At 41.2% G+C, this 21,693-nt stretch overlaps 1 protein-coding gene across 1 annotated transcript in view; it reads right to left on the reverse strand.

The window, feature by feature from the left end:
• The window catches only part of ZBTB10 (zinc finger and BTB domain containing 10), a 31,437-nt gene extending 9,971 nt beyond the window's left edge, over positions 1-21,466 (reverse strand). The window contains exons 1-2 of the mRNA XM_042786126.1: positions 20,163-21,466; positions 12,145-13,042 (exon numbers count right to left, since the gene is read on the reverse strand). Coding sequence (XP_042642060.1) covers positions 12,145-13,042; positions 20,163-21,122 — 1,858 coding nt within the window. The 5' untranslated portion in view covers positions 21,123-21,466. The remainder of the gene's footprint in view (positions 1-12,144; positions 13,043-20,162) is intronic.
• Positions 21,467-21,693: the final 227 nt, after the last annotated feature.

Consider the following 21,693-nt stretch of genomic DNA (forward strand, 5'->3'; position numbering starts at 1 on the left):
CTAAAAGCCTCCAAATTAGAGCAGGCTTCAGGGTCTGGCAGAGGAAAAAAAACAAAAAAAACAAAAAAAACAAAACAACTTTCATAATCTGTTTAAAATATTAGACCTTTTCTTTACAGGTTTTTCCCCTCATGAAGAACTGTCACGTCTCTAGCTGAGCAGTGGAAGATCAGTGATCAAAATATTTTAATCACTCCCCCTCACCCTCACCATGAGAGGAATCAACAGACCAAGCCTTCACTGCTACGCTGTGTATAAGGAATATTGCAGTTTCCTTCAAAATAAGCATACATCAAAGACTGACCAAAATTAAGAGTTGTACCAAGCTGAGCAAATTTAAAACACCGTCACTTTGACAGGTCTTCTGAATCTAAGGGAGCAAAAATTGCATTTCATTAGGAACATTTATGTTCGCGGCTGATATTGAAGTTTGAGGGAAGTTAGAAGCTCAAATCCCTGCACAGATCTAGATCTTAGCCTAAGACGGCATAGAGCCAAACAGACTTAAGACCTGTAGTCTAGTGTAGGTAATACATACTAAATCTTTCTATGTCCAATTTGAAGAGAAGACCTGCTATAACATGAAAGAACACCGGCACAGATACCACAAGAGATAAGAGATTGCTACAGACACTTCAGTCTCTGCACAGTACAGGACTAAGTAGATCATAATTAAACCTAATGCTTATTCTTAGAATAATTCGTTGACCTAGAAAACCTGCTTTCTAGATTAAGTACACATACAATGTGTTCAAAACAAAACAACAAAAAAAGGCATTTTTAATGTCTAATGTCTCCTCCATACAGAAAAGACATGAATTACATATAGACTGGGAACTGGAAGTGCAATACCTAGTCTCTATTAGCTTTCCCCAGGTGGACATATAGCCTAAAGTCAGATAAACTTCTGACTGTAGCTGAGCCAAGCGTAAGATGTTATGGGCCCCCGTGGCTTGTAACATCATCTTCCATTCCTCCTCCTACCCAGGCTACAGCCCCCTGAAATCTGCTTGCAAAAAAGTCATCATCTAACCTGTTCCTATTAAGTTAAACCCGGATGATTTTGATAGGAGACTGAAAGCAACTACGTAGGCAGTTGTACTGGCAGACTGGAGGTGGGGTGCAAACACTGACAGCAGTGAGAAAGATTTTTTTTTTTTCCAAATTAAAAAAACAAACAAACAAACAAAAAAGGAACAACAACAACAAAGTCATTAGAAGCAATAATGTTCTGTATCTCCAGACCAGGTCATCTGACCACAGCTTTCCTCTCATCTAAGGATAAGTTTTTACAATTTAGTCCATTCCTAAGAGAGGTGTAAGTTAATTATTAAAATGTCAATTAGCTTCCAACACCTTCCCATTCTTCTACCCTGCATTGAGAAAAGGTTTCTATCAGTAACCTGATCTTTTTTTAAAAAAAAAAAGCAAAACAAAACAAAAAAAATAACCACAACCCTCCCCCAAAACACACACACACACTAAACCCTAATGTATAAAATCAAAACAATACAAATAAGTGCTATCAGCACTACATTTCTCAAGATGTCAATCTGAAAAGAGATAAAGACAGCCTGAAATAGAATGAAGTGGTTGTGTAAGCTTTTACACAATTAACAAAAACTTTATGGAAGGGTATTATGTTCTGCTGCTTGTTCTCAGCAAAAAGAATAACCAGAAAGTCAGACATACTGATTTTCAGTCTTGAAGGCAACCAGTAGGGGAATATTACCAGAAAGAGAGAACACATCTGAGCAGAAACATCCTTAGTTTGACGAGTTTTGCTCTTTTTCTGTAACCAGAAATACGCTGATTTTTGGGGAAGAAAAGGAGACATTACTGAGTAGGGGATGATCAAGGAGATTAATAAGAAGATCAATGACAGAAACTATTGAACAGGTCATTATAGAACGGGATATGGACGTAGGGCATGCTGAGGGAGAAGATATAAAACTACGCATTAGATACAGTTGTCTGTAATGAACTTTACTTTTGTTTTCTTTATCCACATTAACACTAAAAACAGTGCCAAAAGAAAAGGGAATGCTACTATTTTTCCACCAGGTTTTCTGACATTGACTCATTCAGATCAATTAAAAAAAGACAGGAAGTAGTCAGAATAAACAATTAGGCCATAGCTTTCAAGGATTGTAGAGAGCGCAGTGGTAATCTACTGATACAATCGGGATTGCTATTAGAGAGCTGGATTTGTTGTTTGTTAGGTAACATGACAGAAAAAACACCACTGCCAAAACTGACATACTGGGAAGGTAGGTGAAAGAAAATATATTGTACTCCATTTGTTCCCAGCGTATTACTCACGTCTTTAACCTTGCTTCTGAATAGGGGTCAAAGCATATTACTTCAAGTGCCTCACGCAACAGAAGCCTCAGACAAACTTAAGATATTTTGCCAATGCAATCTTACTCATACTCTCTATGCTGCTCCAAATTGCTTTTAATTTTTACTATTTCTCATTCATTACAAAAATTTATTGCCTCAACTACAGAGACAGATTGACCATCAACTGATGTCAAATATAGCATCTACTTGCTTTTTCAACTTACTTATCACATATTCCCTGAAAAACTCCTCCCTGAGAAAAGGATGCCATTCACATTAGAAAGCTATTTTGCTGATCTCTCCTCACAAAGATTACATCAGTGAAACACAAAATACTAAAAGCCTCCTTATCCCGACTATTTATTTGTGGGGGAGTTACTGTTCTCAGGGACCATCACAGACTCAAACAAAAACTTAGGTCTCAAGGGACCTCTGAAGGACACCTTGTTCAACCTCCTGCTCACAGCAGGACTCAAAGCTAGGCTCTGTGTTGCTTTGGACCTTGACAAGGTTTAAGTATCTGTAAGGATAGGAGATTCCATAAACCCTCTAAAGAATCTGTTCCAACACAACCATTCTCATGGCTAACAGTTTTCTTCATACACAACTGGATTCTCCTAAGCAGCAGCTTGTGACAACTGAATCTTGCTCTTTCACTGCACACCTCTGAAAAGCATCTGGGTTTTCTCTATAATCCCCCTAAGGTAGTAGATGGTGGCAGGTAGATCCCTCCGCTTCCTCCATACTAAATAAATTCAGTTCCTCAGCCTCTCCCCTTGAACATGTTCTCCATCCCCCTAACCACCTCAGCACCCTTCCACTAGACTTCTTCCAGCTTGCCAGAATTTTTCTTGTACTGGGCTGCCCTAAACTGGGCACAGGATTTCAAATGTGGTCTTGCCAGTCCTGAGTACAGGGTATTACTATCACTTCCCTCAGCTTGCTGTCTAGGTTCTTGCCAATAACACCACTATGAGGCTAGCCTGCATTGCTCCTAGGATGCACTACTAACTTATGTTCAGCTTGCTGTCCACAGGGACCCCCGTGGTTCTTTTCTGCAGTTACTACACAGCCACTTAGTGCTCAGCTTGTACTGATGCACAGGGTTGTTACTTCCAGATACAGGACTTAACTTGTGTCTTTGCACAGTACCTTGGGGGTTCCTGTTGGCCAATTCCTATGAATTGTTGAGGTTCACCTGAACAACCACCTAGACATGTCCTCTAGCCTATCAACTGTTCCCATCAATTTGATGTCGTCTGCGAACTTGTTGAGAGAGTCTTCTATCCTACTACCCCTATCGCTGATGAAGATGTTAAACAGTATGAGACTCAGTAAGCTATTTTCAGGAAAATAGGCCTTCTTGACTTCACTGCCAAGGAAATACCTTAATCCATAAACTTCTGGACTATGTTGTGAGCTCAGGGGCCAGATCATGAACATTGCAAACAAGTCAATTTAAGAACGTACACTTCAAGAGCTGTCTCAAGTGAAGTATTCAAGAGATGACTTCTAATATAAACATTTCATATCCCTTTTCATGAAGTCTTATATTTAAAGTGTTAATATAAGTTCAAGGAGATATGCACCTGAAAGGCTGCATAAAACTCCTAGAGACTGACTGGCATTTAGGATTAAGATCTTTCAATATAGTAAAAAACACCAACCACTCTAGACACTCTGGTAAACAAATTAAATGTCTTGGTTTTATGTTCTGCTCCTACTTTATTGCTAACACTTTGAAAAAGCAACTGTAGAACCAATCTCAGGAAATACGTTTGACTTGTCCTCAAAGCTGCCAGTTTCTCCCTAGTGCAAAATGTAAATGTAAAAAAAGCATCCAATATATTTATGTAAAAACAGACAACAAGCAAAAAAAAAGGAAAATTAAATTTATTCCCATTTTAGCCCTAATACAAGGGTTCTCTACACAGTAAAGCCATTAGTTTCTTTCTGCATCAGCATTTGAGAAGTGCTATTGCTACCATTTTATTAGCTACACATTGCAGCTTGTGAACATATTTTTGTAAAGAACAAATTAAACATCAACTTGAGGGACAGGAAATAGAAATATCACCATGCATCACTATCAAAGACCACTGATGTCACTGTAGTTGAGACAAATGCACAAAGAATTGATATAGTTCTTCATTTCTATTTATTCTTATGTAAAGACATAAGCACAGATACCATTGCTGTGTAGAGACCATTTTGGTCCGAACAAATTTTTATGCTAAAACAGTTGAAAGAAATGCTAAGGAGATCATCTTCACTTCATTTTAGCTTCTCTAATTGCAGGCAGTCTTGGAAGCAGTAGCATAATTTACCAAAACCCTTGTGTTGAACTGGCATCTCAGTATCATTCAATCCAGACCTCCTTTGCCAAAGCCTAAATTTGTCCAGGAATACGGAAGGATTTTGTCTTTACACTGGGCTTTGAAGTAAGGTACAATACAGAGGTGCAAATCTGTAAAAAAAATACCAAAAAAAGAAAAAAACCAACCCTTACAACAGCAACAACAACAACAAAAACAAGAACAGATACTTCCTTGGGAACCCTGCACAAGATTTGAGAGTACATGACAAACTAAGTATGCCAGACTGGTGTCATGTTCTCCTTACAAAGTAACATACAACATTACACCCTAAAGAAAAGGGACTGATTCAAGTCACAAGCAAGTGTGTAAAAGATTGTAACTTTTACACTGCTCATACTTTTCATACACATGATCTGACCACGATAAGACAACTGCTGATTAACAAAGGGGTTTTTTCCCCAGCTTTAAAGATTGTGTTTTTTAAAACGTTCCCTCAACTCCCCCTGAGCCCTGGGAATACCAAAGTGACTAAGTTCTGCAACTGTGGCTACATTTTTACTGTAAAAATGGCAACTCTGATCTTGCTAACTGCCCTCTCCATTGTTCCCAGTGTGACAAGATGAAGCTTATAACTAACAAAGCTGTACCAATGAAGGCTAGTAGTTAAAGTGAAATTGTCTGCTAAAGCTGTACTACCAACACACATGTACTGCGAGTACTAGAATGAGCTTTAGAGTAAACGCATAGTATAAGCTTGCTATGCTATAATACTCCACAATTAGTATAGACTTTCTACATTATGAACACATTTCTGGTTCAATATATTTACTGCCAGAAACTGGCACGAGTAAGAAATGCTGCCAGCCTCTCTCCTCCACTCCAAAAACTGACTCCAAGGTCTGTAACACAAGAATTCCAGAACATACACAGAGAATAAATGGTTGGGCAGCAAGCAAAACTCAGCAAGGACAGCGAGGCTGAAAAAGAGAACCTGAAGGAACCGTCTTTTAGACAAACTACATGCCACTTAAAACCTATTCTACTCAGCTACCAACACCAAGGATGATCTATCCCTCCTCTGAAATTTAAACAAACAAAAACAAACAGAAAACCCCCAAACGACACAACACACTAAGATTTGTAATCCCAGAGTAACTGAACAGCAATTCACCAATTTATATTTCCATAAACTCTTATATGACAAAGTCATATTAGCATTAGAGTGCTCTCACAGGGAGTTATGGTGGTATAACTGAACTGAATAGACCAACCAACGCAGAAAACCTACAGGTTAAATAAGAAACCTAAATTTGTTTTGTACCATGCCATTCTGTACCATGTCAGAGAAGGCATAACGGATGTTTTTTCAAAGACCTCTAGCGGTCTTTTAGCTTCATAATATCATACAGGAATGGACAGGCATGTGAATACAACCATGTAGGAGAAGGGACTGTGGATAAAAACAAGAATCTACTTTCTAGAGTAATTACTATCTGCAAAAAAAGCTTTTTAAAGGAAGTTGTATTCTAATCTCCGTGACAGTTTAAAAAAGCTCCATACTACTCTGAAAATCAACTGCAATCCAAAAGGATCTGAAACATCTGGCGTAAAAACACTTTCACTGCTCAGTATGTGATAAAATTAATTAAATTTGACTTACTGAGCTACATCGGCAAGATGCAGGAGGGAAGCTAAAGAAAAAATAGCACAGCTAACTTCTGTGGCTGGAGTCATGCCACCCAAATGAATCAAGAAGATACACAGCCTCTCTTTTTCTTTATTTACAGAATTGCTGCTATCATCATCCCTATTTCATAAATGAGGTAGAAGAAAGATGAAATGATCATTTCAGATTGATAAATTTTCAAAAGTGCATATATTACCCGCACTTAAATTGCAGAGACAAAAAAAAAGTTTCAAGCAGAAAAGGTCTGTAGACACCATAGAACCTTCTTCTCCAACCCATCTACTTTGCTTGGGTTTTTTTTGGTTGGTTGGTTGGTTAGTTGGCCTTTTTTGGTAGGAAAAAAAAAATTCTACCTAAAATACAACACAACAGTAATATGCAGAACACTTCTTAAAGTTGCAAGGTCAGTGGTTACCCATACTGTGAGAATTTAAGTATCTACTCGTCTTTGGGATCATCCCCAGGAGAGGTAAATTTAATGAATGGGGAAGAGGTTGACCCTCAGATGTACTCTCTTTCAATACCATATTACATAGGGAATGGGGCAAATAAAGAGGTTAAAGGTCCATTAAGCAATTTAAATCTTTCAATCATGGTATCATCTGGTGATCTGACAGTCAGAGTACCACAGAAGAATAGGAAAAAAAGCTTAATTATCTTATACTACCTTTTTTTTTTTTTTAATTTGCAACTCAGTCAAATGGGGTTTATCCCTACAAGAAATATATACATGTCCAGACAAGTTCATCAATCTTGATTTCTTAAATACAAAGTTACTTTTCTTTATTCTAAAGTCCTTATTAAGTTGTGTTATGCTGCTCCCTTGCATCATGAGGAAAACTGTGACCAACACTACATTTTTTGTAAGCATGTTTAGCTGCTGCTTGTGTCCTTCTGAAAAGCAGTTACTACTACAGCAAGCTGAATTAAATTCCTCAAGAATCCCCTACAGAATCGTTGAGGAACCTTCTTGTTCCACAAAAGGGCTGTTTTCATCCTGCCCTTGTTACCCTTTCCCTCACCCCCAACATAATATGTAACACAGCATTATCTATCCTGAAAATCATAGTGACAAATAATCCAGTGGTAGCTTCATAAAGCTATTGGGATATTACACACAGAATCAACAGTCAGCTCTGGAAAGCATAAGCAATACTTCGCAGTTGTGTTTGGAAGCCTGAGAATAGGACACTTGTACTCCAAAAAACGGGCCCAAATGAGAACAAAGCCAAGAAATGATAACAATTTATAAGAAAAATATGAACAGATATTAAGAATATGAAGAATTAGTTTCAGTTCATAAAAACTTAGTGATTCCAAGAGACACTGACTGATTGCACTGTTATTTTCACCGCAGTAAATGGTTAATTGTAGGATGCACCACAGCTGTAAAGACATTTTTTTAGCAGATTAACAACTACAAGGGAAAATGGTATGATAGGCGGTAACATTCAGTGAGAAGAAACGCAGCTATTTTAATTCATATAGCCAAAACTGGAGAAGGCTTGAGAGCTTCAGTAAGAGTAGGTAAATGAAGAAAGACAACACATGCAATTTAAAAACCAGCTCAACTTCACAGAGGTTTCTGAAGCTCACCAAATTGCTACTTTTACAGGGCAGGTGTTAAATATAAACTCAAATGGCAACACATGGCTAGAGGAAGGAGAAGCTGATGCATTCTCACAGATATCTGTAGGAAAACCTCACATTTGGCAAGGATCAGTTTAACATGTTTGCTTTACTGGGACAAGAGGTGTAAGCAGATAGCTCACAAAGCTTTTTATTGTTGATTATTTAATACTTACCTAGCAGTACCCAGCTGGAAAGTCCATTTCCTATGGAATTCAAGGTAGTGGCTTTTGGGGTAAATTTTTGTAGTGAGAGGAGTGTTCTTAAACACTCTTCCCTTCTACCATACCTACAGTATTTCTTTCCCCTCACAAAAACACCAGACAACCCAAAACCATAATCGAGGACACAGCAACTCACTTTGCATGTAACTAGACATCTCATAACCACAGCTGGTGACAGTTGACCCCATCAGCACATGACAAAGCATAATAGTAGAAGCTCATTCTTCCCTTTCAACAACAACAGGGACAACACACTCCTTAGCTTTCATCATAAGAATTTACTATTCTTTCTTTTTCTTCTCAAAGCAATGCCTCATATTTATTCCAGAAGACATTTTCTCATGCATTTTTAACACCCAGTGCCTCTTATTTTCAGTAGTTTTTCATCACCACAAGAAATTTAATCCACAACTAAAAAGTTACCGTATAACCTGCAGGTTACTCTACAACTCATTTTTGTCATTCTTCCAACTCTCTACTCCTCCCTCTTCCACCTTTTCTTGGGCATAGAGGGAGCAGTTGCAAGAAGAGTGTTTAAGAGTGGAATCTACCTGCAGAGCAAAGAAAAAGCTAGCCAGCAGTAGAGGAGAAAGAACACCAAAAACTGAAGCAGAGCATGGGTAAGAGTAAACTATACGAAGCCCTACTTCCAATATCTCTTCTTGTTTTAAAGAATGTGCATGCATGTAAGAACTTCATAAAAGTCTTGTTATAAAAATATTAGATATGGCTTCCAAAATAGTTCTAACACTGACAGAAAAACGTATTTATTTACTTGGTACTTTCAGAGTACAACATAAGTTGTCCTAAGGAGATCATTAGTTGACACTATTTTGCAGTTCCATAAAATAAATTCCCTTCTGGAATGACAGAACTTTCAATGGCTTTGGCACAAATTCAGTGTGCCTCTAGTCTCCAATACAGCTCTTCATCAAGATGTTGCATGGATGTATTTTGTAATTTAATTCTTTAGCACAGTGAGTTACTGGAAACCTTGGTGTTTCTGTCCAAGAAAATCTGAACAAGGACTAAACCTGTTTAATAATTACTGCACTGCCCAACTCTTCCATAATTTCTTCAAGAAAGCTCCACAGCATATATTCAAAGTCTACAGAATGCAATCAAGTATTTATTTCTGTTACTGTGGACATCATTTAGCAGACTTACTCTCTGTGGTATTTCCAACAGTAAAAGAAGTCTTCTATCTATTCCATATAAATCAGAAATAGAAATCACATGCTAAATTGTCAGAAATTTGATGTTTGTGCAATTAACATACAGGCCCTCAGCTCCTGCTCCAGACCCTCTGCTGCCCTTTTTCATGCCACTGCAACTGTGTATTAGCAAGTAGTGCAGCCCAGCACAGCCAGATTTGTTGTGTGGGTGCTGAGAACTCAACATCCCTGCTATACACATCTAAAGGTCTTTTACTTACGACTAGATCAAACCTGGTGCTGTGGACCCAAGGCCTGTTAGCAGGTGGCACTCAACAGGTGTATTTCTGAAACACAGCCTCTATTTTCATTTCAGCCAGAAAAAACCCTGTGCAGTCTAAGAAAGCTTAAACAGTAAGAGATCAGGAAATCCACTTTACAAGTGCACACTCCCAAGCTGAACTGCAAAGCTAAAGTAGACCTACTCCCTGAGTTCAGAGATGAAGCCCAGAGATAAGCAAACCCCGTGATACATTTGCAGAATGCGTGTTGGCTCCTCAGCATGGCTGCTTCCCCAGAGCTGCTCCCGCTGTGCCACACCACTTGTTAACTATATGGATGTATCTTGTACTGGCTGCTCCTACTCATGTGCCAGACATCCACCTCCATAGCTCCAGTCTGCATCACTATATTGTCACATGTCACTGTGGTGCTCAGGCACACATACTGGCACAGCGCAGAGTCGCCACATGCCCTCTGCTGGGCTGCAATCCCTTCACCCCGTGCTCCTCGCACCTCAGCGGCTGCCGGGCAGAGGCACTTCAGGGCCCCTGGAGAAACGGCCTGTCCCTGACACTACTAAAAGGGTTTCTTTCAGCCTTGTTTTTAAAACAAGTCTGGGCATACAGGAAGAAACTACGGCCATCCTTCCTTCCAGCGAAATAAATATAGGTTCCTAGACCCTTCCAGAACTCAGGTTGCTTTCAAATCTCTGTTTTGTCACTGCAACACATACAAAAAAAATAATCCAGAAATATTCTATACCCACAGGTGTGGTGAGGGCTGATTTTTTCTTTTTTTTTTTCTTTTTTTTTTTTTTTTTTTTTGTTTTGTTTTGGGTTTTTGTTTGTGGTGTTTTTTTTTTTTTAGTTTTAGTTTTCCTCTTAATTCTACCCCTTGAACCTGGGAAGCAGAGGATATCCAGTCCCCAGATGTTTGAAAGAGGCATACATTTTAAAATGCTTCAGAAATGGACAGATCTAAAGAACTCTGTTCCAGCTATGTCTCAAATCCACCTTGAATTTGACTCCTAAATTGGAGTAAGTTTTCAAAACTGTTAATTTATGTAGAAGTGATACAGGTAAATGGCAGTACTTCAAACATATACTTCCAGTATTCATACAGTATAGTAATAATTTAAAAAGTAAAACCCCGAACTTAATTACATTGCCCCAATTACACAGTGAACAGTTTGCTTCTAATTCTTTTGTGACCATATTTGTTTAGCAAACAGATACTTAATCTTATTCTAGCATTTACATTAACCACAGATCCTTAAGGAAAAAACAAAATCCTATGAATTCAGTCACTCAGGATTTGTTTGAAGAATAGTTCAACAAAAAGATATTCCTTCTGCTAAATGCCATTGTGGCATCTCTCACCAATCTGTTTCACAAATCTGCTTTAAGAATTTCTGTTATACTAGCCAGGGTTACTCCATTTTGCAGTTTCCCAGATACCCCTACAATAAACAGAAGCAGAAAGTTGACTTCTGTTTCTGGGTGACACTGAGGTGAGGAACATTACCAGAAAATTCTTTTGCTAGCATAGGGAAGGAAATTATAAAGGTCCTTTCCCTCTGTGCAGACAGCTAACATCATTAACCACCAGTTATCACTCCTTGAGATTTTGTGCCTAACAGCAGCTACTGATTAAAAGTAAATGTAAGAATTTTAATTTCTACCAACTGGTAAGGATCCCCAACTCAATCATCAAATGCAAACGGCATATTACATACTACATGGCACAGTAGTGTCATTCCTTCTCTAGCCGAAGATACATTGCTGTGCTCTGTCCTGATTTTGGCTGGGATAGAGTTAATATTTTTCCTAGTAGCTGGTACAGTGCTGTGTTTTGAATTTAGTGCAAGAACTCTGATAACACACTGATGTTTTAATTGTTGCTAAGTAGTATTTATCCTAAATTAAGTATTTTTAATTTTCCTGTGCCCTGCCAGTGAGGAGGTACACAAGAAACTGGGAAGGAACACAGCCAGGACAGCTGAGTTGAATGAGCCAAAGGGATATTCCATATCACAGAATGTCATGCTCATTATATAAATTGAGCTGAGGGGCAGATCACTGCTCAGGCACCGGTCAGCAGGTGGTAAGCAATTGTATTGTGCATCACTTGTCTTCCTTGGGTTTTATTTCTCTCTTTTTTGTTATATTCTTGTTCATTACAATTATTGTATTTTTTATTATTATATTTGACTTTAAATTATTACACCATTCTTATCTCAGCTCACAAGTTTTACTTTTTTTCCCCCCAATTCTCCTCCCCATCCCACTGGGAGAGTGGAATGAGCAAGAGGCTGTGTGGTTCTTAACTGCTAACTGGGGTTAAAACCATGACATGCCTCAAGGTGGAGAATCAAACTACTGATTTAGTAACCTGATTGGTGTGCTTACTTCACTGAAATACCCTATCCAACATACCTTTATAAAGTCATGTATTTTATTCTATCATTTAGTTTTCAAATGGCATGATTGACGTTAAGCAATATTTACCTGCTTCTTCTTTAATAAATGACAAATCTTCTTCTGGATATGGGACTGACGGTTGCAACACTGAGCAATCTTCTGAGTTCTCTTCAGTATTAGGTGGTATATTATAAATAAATCTCTTCGCGGTTTGGTTTTTCCTTCTTGCTTTTCCAGGCTCTTGAACTGATTGTCCCTGTCCGCCCATGTCATTCCATACGAAAACTTTCCCCTCACCTTGAGATTCATTTTCAGCCATTTCAGGTGAGCTGTCCTGGACCCAACTGCAGTCATTCATTTGGTAGCTTTCCATTTGGCCCTCATCAATAGAGTAACCATCGTTCTCAGTTTTTATGCTACTTGCCAAGTTGGTAAGGTTTCGTGTTGCCCAGAAGCTGGCAACTTTCTGATCCCTTGGAGACAAACCATCCCTACTAACAGATCTTCTGTTGTAATCCACAACAACGGTCTCTGGAGCTTCTGATTTTATACTTATGTTTAAGGCATCTTTAATGAAGTTGCGGCAGGACTGGACAACCTCCGTCATCTGAAGGTAGCTGGCCACCGACATCACTTCAATGGCATTTTGGCTCGTAAGCACGAGGTTACCAGAATATAAGAAGTCCAAGATGACAGAAAAACCTTGAACAGCAACAACGTCCAAATAGGTAACAGTGGTTTGGTTACGGCTTTCTTTGTTTGTAAAGCAATACAGAGTCTTAAAGAAGCGGCTGCCTGCAACCAGGATGTTCTTGTGAGCTCTGAAGACCCTCCCACTCACCACAATATTAACATCACAAAGAATGCCTTTCTTCCTCTGCTCGTTGAGCTCTTGCAGGAGCTGATAGCAGTAAGAGTTCTCATTTGGCCTGCTGTTAAAATCACAGTATCCTTCATTATTCAGTTCTGATGGTAACTCTGACTCCTGCAATTAAAAAAAACCACAACTATAATTAGCTCTTAATGAATGCTCGCCTTAGTCCTCCAACACTATAATAAGGATATGAAAATAAACTTAAGAAGATAATGTTATTCAAACGATTTTTTAAAATTTATGTGCTTGGTCATAAAGGGAGGTGGGAATATATAATTAAAAAAGTACATCCGAAAGCTAAGAATCACAATCTCATTCTGCACCCTCCGCCCCCAAATCTGAAACAAAAACAGAACTAGCAGAAATTGCCTTGAGGGCAAAGGAAGTAAAACTTCATCCAAAAGCAAGGAAAGATGTAGTTGAGTGTGAACTACTTGTTTTTCTTAACCCACATACATCAAAGGTTCAGGAGTCTCTGCTTCCACAGATTTAACAACATGGTTCTCACATATCCAACCTCCTGTTCTTCCCTAGAAATCTCCACTTAAACAGGTGAGTGGAACCCTGATAACTGGGTCAACGTTTTCTCATGCTCAGAGATGAAAACATAAAGATTAGGTCTGTATCTCCCGATCTGTCTCGTATTTTTTAAAGAAAACCTATTGCTTCAGTAGTTATAATAGCACATTTCTTATATAGTTCTATAAAGGAGACATTTATTTTTATTTTCTAATAACAGAAGGTTTAGGATTAAATAGGTGTATTACATGACAAGTGGACAAAATATTGCAGGTGACCAAACAAAACTTAAGCTTCCATTACATTATTTATCTAAGACTTTTTCTGAATCAAGCTTCACTGAAACTTTCCAGTAGCAACACCTCTAACTGGTACATAGTTATTACGCAAACATTATGTACTTATTTGTCTCTCTACAACCTTTTTATGACGTGATCTCAAATGTGGCTTGAAAATTTTGCTAAAAGTAGTATCAGACAATCCAACACCAAGAAATTAGTTGTTATTAAAGATTAGTTCAGACAGTGAGAGGCCAATAAGTAACAAGATCTGAACTGGATTTTAGAGCATTTGGAAAAATTGTAACTGATGTTTCGACAATGATAATTCAGAGCCACTACAATGCTGCAGCTCAGAGAAAGCAGAAAACATCACAGACTTGTGTATCTGAGACCATAATTATATTGATTGATGCATGCTGCCATCAAGAGCAGCGACGACAGTGGGTTTTTTATACTGGATCTCTAAGACTCTCTCCTTCTCTAGCAAATAAGGACAGTTCAAAACCATATTAGAGCTAGCTGGTTTAAGATGAGAGACGATCAGATATTGCAAATTATATCATTGTTTTCTCCTCTCGATTTCTGAAACCACTCACCAGTCTGGGGGCAAAAGGTATCATTAAAACTCAGCTGCCTCAACATTACAGGTCAAAATCAGCATTAACAAGATAATGTTAATGCTGTCATGAGCCTATCATCTATATTGGGCCTAAAATACATGTTGCAGAAAAGTATTACCCTTAATTTGGGACTATGATAGAAACCAGATATATCAAAAAAAAAGTATCACTTTCCACCACACAGGAATTAGAGCATTAAATCAGTACTCACTTCAAGTTATAATCCCAGTGTGGAACACTGGGATGACAACTGAGGCTGTAACTACATCCTCTAAAATGGTATTTACACCTATAAGCAGCAAACAATGCCCAGCATAATCAAAACAGAAGCTGTACCATTTTTGTATCTCCTGCAGAGAAATTTCAGTTTGCTGTCACATTCAAGTTGCTTCTAAATCTCTACTCTTCTCAGAAAAACAAATCAGTGAAAAGAAGAGGTAGAAATAAAAGCAATACTCTGACATACCCAAGTACTACCTCAGATAAGAGCTCTGAAACAGAAGGTATGTCCCAAATGTGTGACTGCTAAGTCTATCATTCTTTTAAGTTTTCAGCGGATTTTGGATCTGGACTAGCTTCCTGTCACTCCAGCAACAGAGCACTGTGTAGTTTCAAAACACCAAATTACATTGACTGTGGATCAGATTAAAATGAAAATTATCGTACCCTAAAGTGTTGTCACTTTAGTCAATCACCAGGGATTTGCACCACACACAGTAAATGTTAGATAGATATTATGACAGCTGACAATTTCATTCTCTGAGAACATGTTAAACACGACATAAAATTTAAAAATAATCTGCAGCAGTTCTTTTCTTTTTATAAATGCCTGATTAAAGAATGGAGATAGAGTAATTTTAACTAAGCATGTGTATCTATCCAACCAAGCTGATAAAAAAAAGAAATCAAACTTTACAAAGTATTTTTTTTTTTTCCCGAAGAAAACAACAAGCCAGCATGGTAGACAGAAACTGCAGATCACAAGTGTGATACATAACCACAGGACTAAAAGTCTTCATTATGAGAAGACTGTGTGAAAGTAAGAGACATGATGCAACTGATGTCCAAGCTATAGGGGTATGTGTCAGGGAAAGAGATTGGTATTGCAGCTTTACAGAAATGGATGCATAAAGATTTTTAAAACTAACTGTAATATTGGAAACAACTGTTTAACTGCTGGTATAAAAGTAGCTAGCCTTAATGCCACATCTCAAATGAACTGAAAGTCCCAACATCTGAACAGTTATCAAGCCTATGTACACCAAGTCCAGCAGGTCAAATTAACATTTACTATGAGAAAAATTAAAACAAAATTTAATATCCCTTGGAGAGATTTAAACATCTCCCCTTCGTACATAGAAAGTATAATATAGTTCAGTAGGGGTAAGGTACAGAAAATAATTGCAGAAAATTTAAAAAGTGTATTTTCAAGCTTGCATTACTTCTGTTATGCTCATGGCACATCATCATAAGGGTACTGTTTTTCTAACGAGAACCACAAACTAATGGTATTTGCTTAGATGTAAATTATATTTTCAGAACACAGACCAAATATTCCCATCACCTAAGTTATCTCAACACCAAACCACCTTTTCCTTTAATAAAAACTGAGAAGAAGTCTAGAATAAAAATCAAGACTATTTGTTTTATTTGTGGAGTCTACAATATTGTAAATCTGAAAAGCTTCTCTCTGTGAGATTAAGAAGCTAACAGGACAGAGACTGCTCATGCAAACTAATATTGTGCTCAGTTTCAATGAGACTCATCTGAATACACCCAAAGATAAATTACTATTTCATATGTATAATCCACTAATTAAACTTGCCTAAAAGCTAATAGGAGCAGAAACAGACAATCAAGAACTGCTACTAGAAACTTGCTTTTCTTTCTCCTCCTGTGCCATCAGCATACTCTGTCTCCTGGGAGCAAGAACAGTGAAGGGGAGGAGAAAAAAAAAAGACAAAAAAACAAAGCCAAAACCAAAACCAACCTAACCATAGATTCCATCTCAACTGTATGTATATGGTAAGTAGTTATGCCACATTTTTGTGATCCCTTCCCCACTACCACACCTACCCTACAGCAGGTCCCTATGCCCCCAAATTCATTCTTATCCTGAAAGATGGATCCTCTTAACAGAAGTGAGCTATCCTGAACTTCTTAAGCGCGTGCAGCTACAGAGGAGAATTATCATAAAATATGATCTTATCAACTGTATATGTGATGCTCTACTGCTGTTTTACATGCCATAGCATCACTCACAGAAAACTCAGCAATTTAAAACCGTTCCATTAAGTGCTTAACATCCAATTGAGTAGTTCGAGGTCTGGTAAAACACAATATAAAAATACAGTAAATGATAGTCCTTACTCTGAAGGCCTGATTTCCTCCTCAACTTTTTTGCTCTGCTAAGAGTAATTCAAGAAGTTAACCTAGAACACTATCATGTAACTCTTACATCTGAAGCACAACTTCAATTCATCACTGCTCACATAAAGCAAAACAACTACACTTCACATGGAAAAAAAACAACACATCAAAGGCCTTCCTCCTTTTGGAGGGCTTCTGCTTTAAACCAACATGCCTGTTAGGTTGGAGAAAGCTTTTCTGGCAGTATTTCTAAGGCTCAGCTTCAAATTATGTCCAGAGAAAAAATGTTTTAAGAAGCTGCTTTCAGGGGAGGAACCCCCAGCAGCCAATAAATCTGCGTCTTATGGAGCTAAATTAATCACAGAATTTAAATTGTTTGCAGTGATTTCCCAGTAAGTGTCTATTTCTTAAGATTTCTGCAACACAACAGTCTGCTTATTAAAAAAAGCTAAGGTAGCTTCAAGCTGATTGTATCTTTCCTTAAACTTTAATATGGAGACATATTATTTTAAAAACTATAATAGAAAATAGATTCAAGATTTTTGTCTTAGAAAGAAGCGCCGACTGACAGCTCAATACCCTTGAATTACAGCAGCTGCAACCACTTGTGATATATTTTGGCATTCCAAATTAAATGTATCCCAAAAATAAACTGAAATCATCACTCATTTTTTCATGAGCGTAATATCCAACAGACCTATAGAAACTTCCACTGCTTTACTGTCTTAACACCTATAATTTCCTTTTCGCACTTGAACAGTGGCACTATGCCATATGTTTATTAGCAGCTGCTAAACATGCCCTGCAGTTGAAGCTTGTCAAGTCAAGAATACATGCGTGTTGTCTCTAAGACAAAGGCTGAAAGATCTCTCGCAAGTTTCATTAAATCTAAATGGCTTTGCAGCCTCATTATGTATATTGCAAATATGGTCAGGGTACAAATTACCTACTTTTGTTCCAAGTATCTGGTATCATGGCATTAAGGAAAAAATGGGACTATTGTTTTGGTATTAATTTAAACATGATACGTATCAAGCAAAATTCAAGTGCTATTAAAAGTGTGAAAGGATATGGAAATTAAGAATAAAAGCAAAAAGAAAACAGAGATTTTTTAATCAGATTTTCGATAAAGCAAGTGTAACCCAAAAGTGAACCACAAAGAAAACTATATTGACTCCTAAAAAACTGTAATTCCTTCTCTTGTGAAAAGTTTAACTGAAATGTAATTGCACAGGGATGCATCTAGACTCTTTTCTACTTGAAAACATCAATCTCTGTACAGTTGTCTTACAGAAGTTTACTTTGTCCAAACCTTATCTTTAAATACAGTACAAGAGAACCACTGAAAGAACTCACCTATCCTACTGTTTAATTTATTACTACAGCTACTACAAATATTTTTTCTTAAACTATCAGTGGTATAAAAGCAGACGCTCACTTTTATACAGATTCCCATGACAATGAAACCTTAATCTTTGAACAAACACTTACATTAAGTTTTAGTTTACTGTGACAGTCAAGCCAACATTCTGTCCCCACTTCCACGCTCCCAGTATTTAAGTTTTATGACAGACTGGGAACAGGATGGCAGAAAGAAAAAGCTATTAAAGTTTAGTAGGAAAAACTGCTTGGAATATGTTTTATTTACTCAAAGCTTAATGGAAGTGAGAGAAACTTTCAAGCGCTTCTTGAATTAGCAACATCTAATGACACAGGACGCTCCACAGTGACAGGACATACCTTTACAGGGTAATCATTCACAACTCAAAGTTAGAAACTATGCAACAAGATGATAAGGAATACAGTGCAATAGCATTAAGCAAAAATAATATTTTCAAAGATATAAAGAGGTAAGAGAAATTAAGACTGAAAGTTTCAAAATTAGGAACGAGTTATTAAAGCAAGTTTGGCTAAAATACTGCAGAGTGAATAGCAAACCCTAGATTGGAGGTAACTGATAAGATGACCTACTGCCACCGAACATCCGTAACAATAGCTGACTTAGAAATACACTTCTTGAAAAGTTAGTATTAATCATCTTGGAAGGTGAATGTTGCATTTGTAAATCCCAAAATATTTTGGATAACTGATGTTTTTATGCACCGTAAGGTTTTCCTTGTGGTCCTGCAGTAGTTTCACATAAAACTTGCATACCTTTTCCAACTAGCTCTAAGAAAACCTACGTTCACCTCACATTTTATCTGTCATCCTGATATCCTACCCAAACAGAATAGCAGCTCTTGTCCAAGGTACCCTGAGCTCCTTAAAGCGCTCAAGCAGTAAGTACAAATTTAACTACTGTGCTCCAATTTGGGCTCCAGGTACATCCATACAACCACGGTGGGCGTTATAATTAAAACTGAGTTCTAAATAGTGAAAAACAGAGAGATCGGGGATTAATTCTGGTTAACAGTTCGAGTTCAGCCTAACGTGAAGCACGTCAGCTCGTGCCCGCTGGCAAGTCCAACGCCAGCTAGGCAATCCAAGTGAGCTTTTGCAGCGCTGACATCCTTAGGAGGAAAGGCTGCAGAAGGCTGGTGATTCAACATGACTATTCTTTAGGAGCTTTTCATCCACATATGTTCTAGAGTTTGCCCTGCCTTATTTGTAAGAGCAGCCAAGAAACACAATAATTTTAAGTTTAGCGGGGAACATCAAGAGTTTCACTAGTCCTAAAGCATTAAGGGAGATCTAGCATATTAACATAGCTTTCAGGAAACCACATGTTTATCTCAAACATACACCAAGCAATTACAGACTTCTTGCTCGGTAACTCAATCTAAACCAACACAACCGGGGGGGGAAAAAAAAAAAAAAAAAAAAAAAGATTTAAACGGGAAGGTCTTGACCACACAGAGTCATCCGATTAGTGCACAGGGACCATACCGTTAAGAACAGCAGAGTAATTCTAATTTCACGCTGGCAAGTACCAGTTTCACACGCAGTTATTAGCCGGACACTACCCTCCCTCCTCCGGTACCGCAGGAGGAAGTTGTAACGAGTGTTTTTAAATCAGTGCTGCAACACTGGTATTAGTACGCAACTTTTTCCCACATCGCCGGTTTATCTTCACGAGATAAACTAATGAAAACGGCAACTCGCTACCTGCGAAGCGGTAACGTAAAAAGGGCAGAGCCGTAAGCAATCGTTCGGGCAAGCGCTCCCGAGCAGCACACCGGCAGCGCCGTGTCCCTGCCCAAATCCCGAGGGAAGAAGTCACCCCAAGTCGGAAAGAGGAGTCGCCTCCCGCTCCGGAGACGGCGTGCGAGAGCAGCACGGCGTGCCCAGCCCTCCGGGCAACAACAAACACAGGAAGCCATTTAAAGTAGTTCACACACGTGGGCATAAAAGAAACCACCCCACCTCTGCGAAAAGCGAGGCCGACCTCCCCCCCCACGCCCCCCCCCCCCCCCCCGAGCCCCCCCCCGCCGCCTCCCCTACCTGCTCGGCGCTGACGGGCTCGTTGAGGCGATGCTCGGCTGAGAGGTGGTGCCGCAGGAGGAGGGCCCGCTTGTAGTTGCGGGTGCCCTTGCAGAGCTCGTCGTGCCCCCCGGGCAGGGCCCCGCCGGCCATGATCAGCTCGGGAGGGGCGGCGGCGGCGGCGGCGGCGGTGCACCAAGCGCAGGACATGAGCCCGGTCTCCTGGCAGTAGTAGAGCCATGGGAACTCCTTCAGCCAGGAGCCCTGGAAGGAGATGTGCAGCTTCTGCAGCAGCGACTTGGGCCTGGCCAGCGGGAAGTGCTTGATGCTCTCCCCCTCCCCCGCGCCCACGCTGCTGCCCTCCGCCTCGTCCCCTCCGTCGCCCCCCGACCGCCGGCTGCTGCTGCAGCTGCCGCCCTCGGCGCCGCTGCCGTCGCCCAGGCTGCCCCCTTCGCCGTCCTCCTCGTCGTCGCTGCTGTCACTCAGGGAGCCCCCGTCCTGGACCAGCTCCTTCCCCTCCAGCAGGCCCTCCGGCTCCAGGCCCTCCGCGCCCTCCAGCTCCATCTCTTCGTCCGCCCCCCGCCCATTGAAGTGCTTCCGCGGCCAGGCCGAGGCCTCGCAGCCATTGTTAGCGGCGGAGGGGGCGGCGAGGAGCCCCCCGCCGCCCCGAAAGGCCAGCGTCCGGCGGTTCCTCTCGGCGAACATGGGGCCGGCGGCGGGGGGCGAGACCGCGTCCTGCGGCAGCAGCAGCTCCTTCTCGTCGTCGGCGGCGGCCGCCTCCAGCTCCTCGGCCTCCAGCCCCTCCAGCTCCACTTCCTCGTCCGCCCCGCGCCCGTTCAGCGGCTCGGGGTCCTGCCGGTCCCAGGCCTCGGCCCCGCCGCCGCCGCCGGCCGCCGCCGCCGCAGCCGCCGCCGCCGCCGCCGCGGTGACCAGGCCGCCGCCGCGGAACGCCAGCGTCCGCCGGTTCATCTCCGCGAACATGGCGGGTGCGCGCGCGCGCGCCCCCCGCCGCCTCGCGCCCCCTGGCCCGCCGCTCCCCGCCCGGCCCGAGGGCTCTGCCCGCGGGAGGGAGGCGCCGGCTGCCGTGCGGGAAGGGCGGGGGTGGCGGCCGAGAGAAACCGAGTCCGGCCGCTCCTCCCCACCCCACCCCGCCCCCCCCCCCCGGGGCTCCGGCCTAGACCGCCGCCGCCGCCGCAGGCTCCCCCACAATGGATCCCGCTCGGCGGGCGCTTCCGTCCCAACAGGCCCCGGATCGGGTCGAATGGCAAATGAACAACGGGCTGCTCCCACAATGCACCGGGCGAGCCACCGCAGGGGAGGGGGAGCGCGAGCGGGGGGCGGGCAGGCGCGGGGGGGGGGGGGGGGGGGGGGGGGGGAGGCCGGCGGGGCGGGCGCGACAGCTGGGGCCGCGTCACGCGCCCCTGCGCCGCCCGCGCGCCCGCCCCGCCCCGCGACGCCGCGACCACCCCCCTCACCCCCCCAGAGGGGCCGCAGTCCTCTTCCCGCCCGCCCCCCCCCAGCGCAGGCGCGGAGGGGCTGCGGCGGGGCCGAG

Source organism: Tyto alba, unplaced genomic scaffold (assembly GCF_018691265.1).
Source record: "Tyto alba isolate M040663 unplaced genomic scaffold, T.alba_DEE_v4.0 Super-Scaffold_9, whole genome shotgun sequence".
Taxonomy (NCBI): Eukaryota; Metazoa; Chordata; class Aves; order Strigiformes; family Tytonidae; genus Tyto; species Tyto alba.